The sequence below is a fragment of the Triticum aestivum genome, chromosome 5B, assembly GCF_018294505.1.
Source record: "Triticum aestivum cultivar Chinese Spring chromosome 5B, IWGSC CS RefSeq v2.1, whole genome shotgun sequence".
Lineage (NCBI taxonomy): Eukaryota > Viridiplantae > Streptophyta > Magnoliopsida > Poales > Poaceae > Triticum > Triticum aestivum.
Genome location: NC_057807.1, coordinates 349139826 through 349150982, shown reverse-complemented (window position 1 = coordinate 349150982; position 11157 = coordinate 349139826). Strand labels below are relative to the sequence as shown.

At 52.2% G+C, this 11157-nt stretch overlaps 1 protein-coding gene across 1 annotated transcript; it reads left to right on the top strand.

The window, feature by feature from the left end:
• The first annotated feature begins 8738 nt into the window (after positions 1-8738).
• On the top strand, positions 8739-10487 carry LOC123111808 (uncharacterized). Its single transcript, XM_044532688.1, has 2 exons — positions 8739-9026; positions 9164-10487. The coding sequence occupies exon 2, from the start codon at positions 9188-9190 to the stop codon at positions 10319-10321; it is 1134 nt and encodes a 377-aa protein (XP_044388623.1). The 5' UTR covers positions 8739-9026; positions 9164-9187; the 3' UTR covers positions 10322-10487.
• Positions 10488-11157: the final 670 nt, after the last annotated feature.

The following is an 11157-nucleotide window of genomic DNA, read 5'->3' as shown; positions in this document are numbered from 1 at the left end:
CCCTAGCCCAACGTGGTTGATGGTGTTGGAGACCGTGGGTTCGAGGGTGGCTCACTCCGCTGGTGTGGGCGAGCCGCCCCGGCAAGGGCCTTGCTGGGGCTGCTGAGGCTGCCCCGGCAAGGGTCTTGCCCGGGAAACCTGCTTCGTCCATCTGCTCTCTGTGGTCTGTGTCTCTGGCGTTGCGCTAATTGCTTTTGGGGCTTCGCCTCCTCCCTTTTGCCCTACTAAGTGTGGCTTCGGCCCATGGCTCTGACTGCCCGCGCACAAGTAAGGGATACAAAGAAGTGCCCCTACTTTAGTACACCGACAGGAGTCCCCGGGCCTGGGCCACACATAGGCGCGACGCGTTGTTGGGCCAGACACAAAACGGTGCGCGGGCAGGCAGGGCGGTTTTTACCGTAGTAAATTTCTGTCCGCTGCGCTTCCGCACGACCTGCATGACATGGGGGAGGTCATGTGTGACGTGGGGGGCAAGCGCGGGGCGGTTTTCGCATGCATGCATCGTATCACAGTTAATGGGAAAGGAGGCGGCCCGTGCTTTCCCCGTAAAAAGGAATAACCGCGGGCGCGCTGCTCTCTTTGCCCCTTCCCTGCGTCTTCTCCAATCTTGGAACCGCTGCCCCCTTCCTTCCTCCTTCTCGAGCCCCCCGTCTTCGTCCACCGTCGCTGCGCTTCCGCCATCCTCTGCCCTCTTGCTTCTCGCAGCCGCCATGGCGCCCAAATCCACCAAAGGCAAGGGAGTGGCCAAAGATGCCGGGGCGACGGAGCAGCCGGAGAGCGAGCTGGTGGCACGACGAGCGCAGTTCGCCTACTTCCCTTCCATGGTCGACGTGTTCGAGCTCCGGGAGTTCTTCAAATCTTTGTGGGGGTGAAGACGGGGGGAGAAACGACGGGGCATCCAGCCACGTGGGTCATCCCCGCCTGCGCCGAGGCCGCCCCAAATTGGTACCACTTCTTTGTCGACTACTTCTCCTGCGGGCTCTGCCCCCCCCCCTTCTCTAATTTCTTCAACGACGTTATGCACACCTACGGCTTCCGCCTTCTGGATTTCACTCCGAATGCCGTGGCGTGCATGGCTCTCTTTGCGCACCTCTGCGAAGGCTTCGCAGGGGTGCACCCCAACACGACGCTCTTCCACCACTACTTCTCCCCTTGGATCCAAGCGGGGGGCGCCATCTCCGGTTGTGTCGCCTGGATTCCGAGGGCCAAGGGGGCGTACCCGGAGGACGCCATGAAGGAGAGGTGGGAAGAGTGGCGGGGCCGGTGGTGCTGGATTGAGGAGGAGGACCCGCCAGCATTCTGCGAGGTTCGCCGGGAGCCGCCGGTCCGTGGAAACGACTAGGGTGACATCGACGCCAACGACGAGAAGCTCACAACTGCCACCACCAGGATCCTTCGGCTCACCGAGGCCGGGCTCACCCTCGAAATGATCGGGGCGGACTTCATCCGCCGCCGAATCGCTCCTTTGCACAACAAGGGGAGGCCAGCCTGGCTTTTTACGAATGTTGCTGACATCATGAGGCTCCGCCCCGGCCTCGACCATAACCTGACGGTGCTGAGGCATGCCCATCTCTGCCAACGGATCTTCCAGCTTGAGGTCAAAAAAGACGGCGAGGTTGAGCGGTCCGGCAAGGCTGCGAGGGCTGCCATGAAGGCCGGGAAGGTTGCCAAAGAGCCCGTTTTCAAGTTGCCGACGGGAGTGGTCCCGTTGTGCAATAATTCTCGCCGGTCCGACATCATCGCCATTGATGCCGGACTTCAATGCGCACGGCCTTGACCCGAGCTGGGTCGAGCCAGACGAACTCCAGGTGTAGGAATTCTTCGATACCTTGCACGAGGGGTACGTCACCGCCGAGCCGCGACTCGTCTAGGATACCTCCTAGGCGAAGCTGGACTACATCGCCGCCAGGGTGGCGGAGGCAGAGCTCGCCAGGGAGGCCGGCAGCGCCGGCGGCGTGGAGGACAAGGCTGTGATGGAAGCGGAGGAAGAAGAGCTTGCCTAGTGGGCGGTGGCCGCTGGGGAGGCTAGCGGCGCCGGCACCGAGGCTCCCCTTGTTGAGGACGTGGTCGACGAGTCATTGTCGGAGGAGAACGGGGGGAAGGAGACCGCCACCGCCGACCCTCTAGTCACTGGAAGAGGGCGAGTCCTGCGGTGGGCCACCTCTGGCGAGCCGGTCTATCCCGGCCGGGCTGCGCAGCTGCGGCAGGCCCAGGAGACATCTGCGTGCCAGACGAGGGCTGCGGCAACGAAGAAGGCGGTGAAGGCCGTGGCGGTGAAGAAGAAGGCATCCGCTTTTTCGTCGTCCAAGCGTGCCCAGACGCCATCGCCTCCCCCCTCGCCGACAGACGTTGGCGCGGGGATCGCTTTTGACTTTGTTCCCCTCAGCCCGGAGAGGAAGAGGAAGGCAGCAGAGGAGGAGGAGGAGGAGGAAGAGTAAGCTCTGCTTTTCCCCTGCTCTTCTTTTTTGCTTTCTCCATTTCCTCAAATGGTGCCGCCCATTCTGAATCATCTTCATCCCGCAGGGACGTGGAGACGCTGGCCCAAAGGGCGAAGAGGGCCAGGACTTCGACGAGCGGCCAGCCCCCGGCAGGCACCTCCGGCGCGCCACTGGTGGTGTTGAGCAGCCCGGACAGTAGCCCCCGGCCCAGCCCCCAGCGTGAGTCCATCACCCGTCCTTCGTTGACGTGCGCGAGGGGTACGATACATTGGTACTGACCATGCCGTGGATGTAGGAGGGGAGCAGCGGAGAGGGGAGCCACAAAGGGCTTCTCCCAACGTGCCGCCCCCATCGACCACGCCGCCCCGAGGGGCGTCCCCGGCATGGGCACCAAGCACCGAGCCCATGCACACGGAGGAGGAGGAGGAGGAGAACGCAGGCGCCGATGGCTTCACCTCGACGCCGGACCTTGGCGAAGAGGGGACTTCTGCTTCTCGGCTTGGCGCGGGTAAGCCACATTTCTGCTCGCGCTCTTTCTTTCTTCTTTTTGTACTTGCTTTTGATCTTGGCCCCACCCTATCTCCTTCTTGGCACTCAGACTTCCCCTCGATGGACCCAGAGGACGTCAATACCTCGCTAAGGACGCCGCGATGCAGGCCGAGAAGATCGCCGCCGAGGAAAGTGCCAAGGGCGCTGCTGAGGACGCCACCAAGGGGCCCGTCGGGGAGGCCGGCAAGGCCGCTGCCGAGGAGGAGGTGGTGGATGACCAACCCTCCTGCTCCGCTGCCTCCGGCTTCGGCAGGTACCTGAGGGTGGGTGATGACTTGTTCGTCCACCTCCCAGGCACGTCGAGCACCAGGGCTCCGATCGAGGGAGAGGTGTTTGACGACGAAGTGCTCGCCGCTGCCGGGCTCGAGGTCGTCGACGAGCCGGGCGTTGGTGGCGACGGCTCCCAGGAGGAGCGGCTGCTCCAGGCCATGGGCGCCAGCTTTCGGAAGCTCCAGGCGCTCCACCGCGCCCGTTTGGACAAGGCCAAGTCCAGGACGGCGGTGGTGGAGAAGGCGGAGGCGGACCTCCAGGGGCGCGTCGCTGATGCGCAAGACTGGTTCCACCAGGCTCAAGACGAGCTGAAGGCCGCCCAGGGCGAGCTGGCCAAGCATGACGTGGAGCTCACCAGGAGGTCTCTCCTTGTGGTTACAAAAGAAGTGATTTGGGACCCCTAAAAAAAGTGATTTGGGGAAGAAAACTGTCCTAGGAGCGCTCTCCATGGGCAGGCCGAAAGAAGCTATTTATCCTGGTCGGCCCAGCCCAGCGATAAATGGAGACTCGTCTAGCCCATGGTCCAAATACCATCGGCTTAGTGATATATATAGAAGGGGCTTGACCTACGAAAATGCTATTCTGAGCTCGAGCTCAGATGAGCTCTATATCTTAGCCATCAGCTCCCGCAAAGATTCGCACCATCCAATGTATATTCATCTGTATTAGAAGTTGTATATGCACCCCCATGGCCCACTCACCTACCTCCTTTAATGCGACATCGCCATCCCTCCGCGAGGCAGCTCACGGTGCGCCCGTCGTGGGCCACGGCTCAGAGGTTACGCCACAAACGGCGGTCAACCGACCGTCTCCTTCATTGCGCACTCCAGCCAACGGATCCATCCCTTCGCCGGAAGTCTCGTTCCCCTCCCAATCCTTACACTTGTATTTCTTCAATCTCACCGGTAAGAACCAGATCCGGAGACGATAACTACCTCCTCTTCGTCGTCGCAGCCCGACGATGAACTGCCACTGATTCCTTGCCCCACCTGCTGCGACAAGGTGGTCACCTTCACTACCGAGCCGAGGTACGTTTCTACAAGCACCTGCCAGGGCTGAGTCGCCATGGCTTGTTGTCCCAGCCATAGGTACTGCGCCAGCCTCTAGCCGTGCACACATCCGCTTCCCTTTACCAGAGATCCAGGCGCGAACACAATCTCTTGGACGGCAGCCGGGCGGGGATTCAACCAGCTCATGTACGTGCCCAACCACAGCTTCAGCAGTCGCGCCCCCTTGCGCGGCACCTCACTGCTGCTCCACGGGCAGCCAACATGGTGCTGCTTGCCGGCACCAACGTGATCCTTTTCATCGCTATGCTGTTCTTAATCTTCCTGCAGCGCAGCAGTTCGTACCGTGTACAACGGTCCTGCACTAGGGAGAGTCGTCTAGTGCTTAATTATCTAATTCCAGTTTGTTGCACGGACCTGTGTAAGCCGTCATGCCCTGTACCAAGCAGCAATGACTTGTTTTGCGTCATCCCCACTGCTATTTCATCAGGTCACTGTATGTAATCATGGTTATCTCTGAAGTAATATTCAGCTGTTCCTTTTATGACAATGGTTGGGGCATTGCATTAAACAGTATGTGAAGCCAAAGCGAATCCACATGGGTCAGGACGGCACCCAAGACATCAGCGAGCCCTTTGTCGCAAGGGTGTGCCCTGCCTGATTACACATTCTAGAGCAGTGCACAATCTTGCCACTCAATGAAATTACACATGATAAAAGCTTTCAAGCAGTCCGCCACAACACCAAGGCAGGTATCATCTAGCGCTTCCTTCAACAACAGAGCATCAGTTTCCAAGTAGACCTTGCCCATTCCTAAATCTGACGCCGAGTGAAGTGCAGCTTTAGCAGCCAGCATCTCTGAATGTAATGGGTTCAGCGCCCTCCTGAGACACGACTGCACGGTGCCTGTTTGCCACCGCTCATTCAGTTGGCTTGTTTGGTCTGTGTTATGTACATGAGCTTTTCTAGGAAGCTTAGGCATGTGTTACAGAGAAATTATAAGTTCAGATCTACTCATACATTTGTATTTATAGTACAAGAAAGAAAAAAATACAAAGATTCAGCCTGATGGCATGGAAAATGCATTACAGACAACTCTCCGCTGCCCCCAACTGTTATTACTGTCCGCGCCCTCCGCTGCCCCCACTAAGTAGACCCACACCTTCAATATCACCTGCTTGATCAGCTGATCATCAGCGCCATCGTGGGCTCGCCATCCTAGTAGTCCTTTACGTAGACCACGACCCTCTAGTGTTAATAGGCTACATTTCAGCCATGCTTTCTAAACCAAATTAAATTTTAAATCATGAAAAAGTGAAAACAAAATTTGCAAAGACATGGGAATTGACCAGTCCTGAAGTACATGGATCCTGTCAGTGAAGCTCCCCAAAACATTACCTTATGCACCAATAGAACCCTTGGAAAATGGAGATGCATAATCTCAGTAAGCATATCAGCACTACCTCTTACTAAGACGAAATGTGTTCAACCATAAGGCCCTTCAACAGTTGATTACTCATTTGTATCAAGAGTCAAACTAAGAAAACAGTAGGTACGACACTGGAGTGCTGCTTTCTTTTACAAGAGGTTGATTCATCATTATAAAAAAGTGAATAACATTAATGCTACGCATGGGCCTAAGGAACAACCCAGATAAAAGGTTCCATCAACTTATAAGAATGTTTCCACATTGTCGAATAACAATCAGGAAAACAGAGGTTAAACCAACAGTTTATCAGAAGGTCAAGCAAGTATAAGCATATTTATCACAGGTAGTTCCTTTTGCGAAGAAATATCATATATGAATGAATATTATCCCAAGATACTGGCTATAGAGGTACAGGTAGAAGCGTAGACCATGGACGAAGGAGATTACTTCATATAATAAATCTTCGCCAAAGTTTGTGCGAACTAACTCTCCAACATTTTCAATGCAAGTCTCAGTTAGAACCTGCAAAGGAAAAAAGAACACCTACATTATTGTTGGGATTAGGGACTGTGGGAGCATAGAAATGTTGGGATCAGGGGTGTTATGTGACTAATGGGAGCGTAGTAATGTCGTGATTAGGTGTTCTTCGACAAATGGTCACAATTAAATCATATATATTACATTGCTGCCAGAATAAATGTAGATCTCGAGTGGGGGGCTATTTTCAGAATAAACGTTATCCTGAAACAAAAAAAAGCAATTTTCTGGGGGGTTATTTTTCTTCAAAGTACTTAAGAGTTAATAGAATATGTAAATTTCCTTTGAAATAAGGGAAGGCACGTTGTAATTTAGATAAATCAAATCAGTCGGAGTCAGATAACGTGAGCCATGTGGGTGAAATATCTGCAGCAATGCATGTCTCCTGTTCTGTTCCAGCAAGGAGCTCCATCATAAATAGTCTCATGTGAATATAAAACTAACAATTAAAAATAAGCACATCAGAAGCTTGGAATTCCTTTTACCTCGTCAAATGTGAGTTCCTTTAACTGCTTTGCTAGATTTTCAATTATAAGTTACAACCTACAAATATTGAAAGTAAGCTATAAGCAATGTCTCTTCAGATTACTTGTAATGGCAGCATAACGGCTGGTTCAATTAAACGATTGGCGCTGGCTAACCTCAGTAACAAGTTTTGCGTTATCAACAATGGATAGAAGACAAACAACAAACTTGAGGAAAAAAGACATGTTAATTCAGTTGATGATTAATTGCTTGGAAGCATAAAACCATCCAAAGTTTGTGTGCACTGGAAGAATGTTTGCATAGGTTAGAGTATAGAATTCACACAGTATGATCCTCCTATTTAAACACTAAAATATATTACATATATAGACATCACTTACAAGGCATACATAATCACTGAGAGTGAGCTTCATACTCTTCCCCTTCAAGCTTTTGATAATCTTCTTCCTATCCTGAAATGCATTACCGTGTTAAATGTCAAAAGCACATTGGAAATAAGCAAGAACGAAAATACTACTGAATATGCACCGTGAGGAGGCCCAATGTGCTTTTGCTATTTAACACGGTAAGCAAGAAGGAAATAAGCAAACTTAGTCGGATTTACACATAGTTTGAGAGGATGAGCATTGTGCACATTGGAAATAAGCAAGGAAAATACTACTGAATACGCAGCACGCTCTAGATCCATGGAGTAGGGAACCGCTGGACTGTGCCGAACACCTCACTCCATGGAGTGGCGATCGTTCTTGCCAGAACAGCTATCGCTGGCTTTCCAGGTGCGTCGTGTGTACTTACATTTACATTGCGTCTGCTGCATTCTGTTTCGCAAATTCATAGTTTCAGTCTTTCAGTTCATATGTTCCTAGGTTCATAGATTCGAAGATTCAATCTTTACAATCAGAGGTACTTCTAGATTCACATATTCGAAGATTCAATCTCTACAATCAGCAGTACTTCTAGATTCACATATTCAACGGATTTTCTAGGGAACAATCTGTCCACCGGGTTCCATTTTAGCCCACATTCATACTTTGACAGACTGTATTTCTTACCCCAGTCAGTACAGCAGCAGAAGCATACTAAGATAATCGCATGATCTTGCTGAAAGTCAGTACAGCTTTCCAGTTTACTCAGTGGCTGGCGTTGCTGCTAGTTACTGCAGTAAGGCACTCCTAGCATGACCTCTCTAAATTGAGCAATCAGACTGCAAATGAATCCTACCGGCTCTAACTGTACTAATTCTTCAGTCATGCCAACTATTTTATTCAGAAATCGATGCACGTTCGATGGCGTAAAGTTGTTTGTTCACTAACCTCTGGTTCCATCCGGGCGCCTGAGGATCCATCCTCTCTGTTGACAGCTCCGATGTCGGCGGTGACCTTTCCCTTCCCTCCGCCGCCACGTCCTCCGCCACGAAGATCTGCACTTCACCGCTGTCTGCCGCGGCGCTGTCGGCCCTGCCACAACTTGGCCTTTCGCACGCACAGGGGCGGGGACCAAACTCTCCCCCACCTCCTCAAGCAGAGCGGATCTGATTCATGGGAGAAAGGGATCCTCTCAGTCAACCAAGCCGGCCCTCTACAAATGGAGAAGCGCCCGTCCAAAACCAAAAGAGCAACGTACCAGCCGATCGGTTGCATCAGAAACTCCGTGGTGCCTCGCCGCCGGCGGTCCAGACCTCTATCCCGCACTCCTCATCAGCTACCAAATGACCCTCGGCGAAGAAGACTCTCGCCCCTGCATTCAATTCGTCTCTGATGGAAAGCGAACGGATCAGACGGGGAGCGGCGATTCTGATCCACGGCTCACCTCGCCGCCGTTCACCTTCGCGTTAAAACTAGCCATTCTATTCCATCTCCGTGGCCCACCACCTACCCTGTGGCGTACGTATTTCCAAACAGTGCCCAATTTCTGGCCGCTCACGACCACGCGAATAAAGAAATGGCCCAGATCCACAAGCACTGACCGACGCTGCAGATATCGAGCGCATCTGCGCTCGGGACTAGTTACACCATGTCCCTTGACCTAGATCTATTATCTGCGCCTACTCGCAACGCCGCCGCATTTCTCCAACCCTCTCACCGCTTCCTCACCACCTCCAAAAGCTCAGCAGGCCATGGCTGGATAGACAAGCATGTCCGCTGATCGAGCAGCTTAAGCCCTCCATGCCCTGCGCTCGTGCGTGATTCGCATCTATGACTGCTCAGCAGAGTTTCTTGTTCTGAAAATTCGGAATTAGTTCGCGTTCCGAAGGCTCCAGATCTGAAGTTAGGAATTGGAGGTTCAGAGAATTGCATATTACTGCTGCAGGTATGGACTTTTTGGGTTTTCTTGTTCCCGTCAAAAGATTGCAACTTTCGCATCCTTTTATCTCTCTATTACAGTAGTCCCGATGTATTCAAGTCTCGTCAATTAATTCTATTGTATTTTATCTCTTTGGGACTCAGGGTATTCGAGGATTAGTTGGTTCGATGGATCGCAAGTTTCTGAATATGGTCCTGCACGAGTATGGCAGTAGAATGTATTCGCTGTGCCGCATCAAGCTCTCCACTCATCTCTTCTATCCGACAGCAAAAGACGCAATAACAGCCCATGAAGATGCAAATGCAAGGAAGAAGAAGCATGGGGGATGGCCATCAACGATCTCGAGCTGCAAGCGCCCGCCAAGTACTTTGGTCAACTTCTCGGTGCCACCCAGCACTGCTGCCGCCAGTAACATGCGTTTCTTCTCCCTCCTGCCTGAGCAGGGAGAGTCCTCTGTCATGTTCACTGACCCTTCTTGCAACTCCGCAGTCTACGATATGGACATGAAGTCTTTCGTTCTCGCACCCAGCTCATACTTCTGCAAACCGTATGATTCCATCACCGTGTCCATTAGGAACCGATGCAGCAGTGGCAATTTCTTGGACCACGAAGATGATCATGGCCTCTACGTCATGAACAGCTTGGACGACAGCTTTGAGTTCTTCAGTTACTGCAAGGTTGGCCTATCTACCTATCCGTTGCTGTACAATAAGTGGTACTGGAGTCCTCTGCCGTCTCCACCGTCCCGCACCAGTCCTCTTGTTGCAGCGGCGGTGATTGACAACTCCACCATATGCGCGTCATCCAAGAACGGCACATACACCTTTGATATTTCGAGGGAGGTGTGGAGCCACACTGGCAGCTGGGTGCTGCCCTTCCACCGCGCAGCAGAGTATGTCCCTGAGCTTGGACTCTGGTTCGGCCTCCAGGCCCCTGGCACCTGGCAAAATCGCTTATGTGCATTTGACCTTTCATCCTCTGCCATGGCGGAATCTGCTCCTTCACCCCTGCATGATTGGGAATACCTCGATCTCCTCCCCGACGAGTTGCTGCCGGTGGGGCGTGCCTTGGTGAACCTGGGCTCGGGCAAGTTTTGCATCGCGACCCACTGCAGGAAGGATAGGTCTGCACTCCAGGAGGAGGACGAGCTGGAGAATATTAGGAGTTTGGGTGGAAATGGGGGTGTGCAAACTCTCTTGACTGGCGTGGAGGTGGTCCGCTGCGCCGACGGGCTCCAGCTTATCCACCACAAGTCCCAACGTTACAACATTGAAAACTTAAGTATCCACTGTGTGCTCTGACTCGTTTTATTACCTATCCGATCATCCCAATCTGAGCCATGTAGTACTAGTTAGTTAGCTTTACCTAGTGGCTGGATGCATCACTCTTTTATGATTACCTGTAAGTCGGGACTTACAAAATAATACTCCTACTACTTCTTTATTTATTGGACTGCAGATTTTGTTTTATAATTTTTTTGGAGTTTGCTGTTGATGCTGCCAAACATCGATTTTTCTTGGCTATGTTTCATGCCTTGCATCAACTGTGGTGTTTTAAGCCGATTTTTTTTATAACTCCGCTCTTCAGCATTTTATTCATATAGCAGATGCATGCCTGCGTGCAACACGCTTGACAGAAACCCAGGGGCTACATAGTCATATTACACACGAATCTACAGTGAGAGCTTCTTTAGCACAAAACTGAGCAGCAAAATTAACTTTCCTACTCACGTAACGAAGCTCAAACCACTGCATACTTAGGATCACCTCTTCAATCTCCCTGATAATATGGACACCAACTGACTTCCCTCTGTTCGATTCTCCCACATAGCTTTCACAGCTTGGCTATCAGTTTCAATGAGCACAAACTGAAATCCCTTATCTCTTGCCATATACACAGCATCTCGGCAAGCAAACAACTCAGAGAATTAAGGGGTCAGTCACGCCCAATATGACACACACTGTAGGCGTGTTTGGTTCAAGTTTCAAACAGTAGTCGCATTGCATACACTTCTCAACCCAGCCTCGGTGAGCAAAAACAGCCCCAAATGCGTCATCTGCAAGTTGTTTGGTTGCCTGCATCGAGGGTCGCTGCATTAGGTAATACCCAAGTGCATCGAGGGTCGCTGCATTAGGTA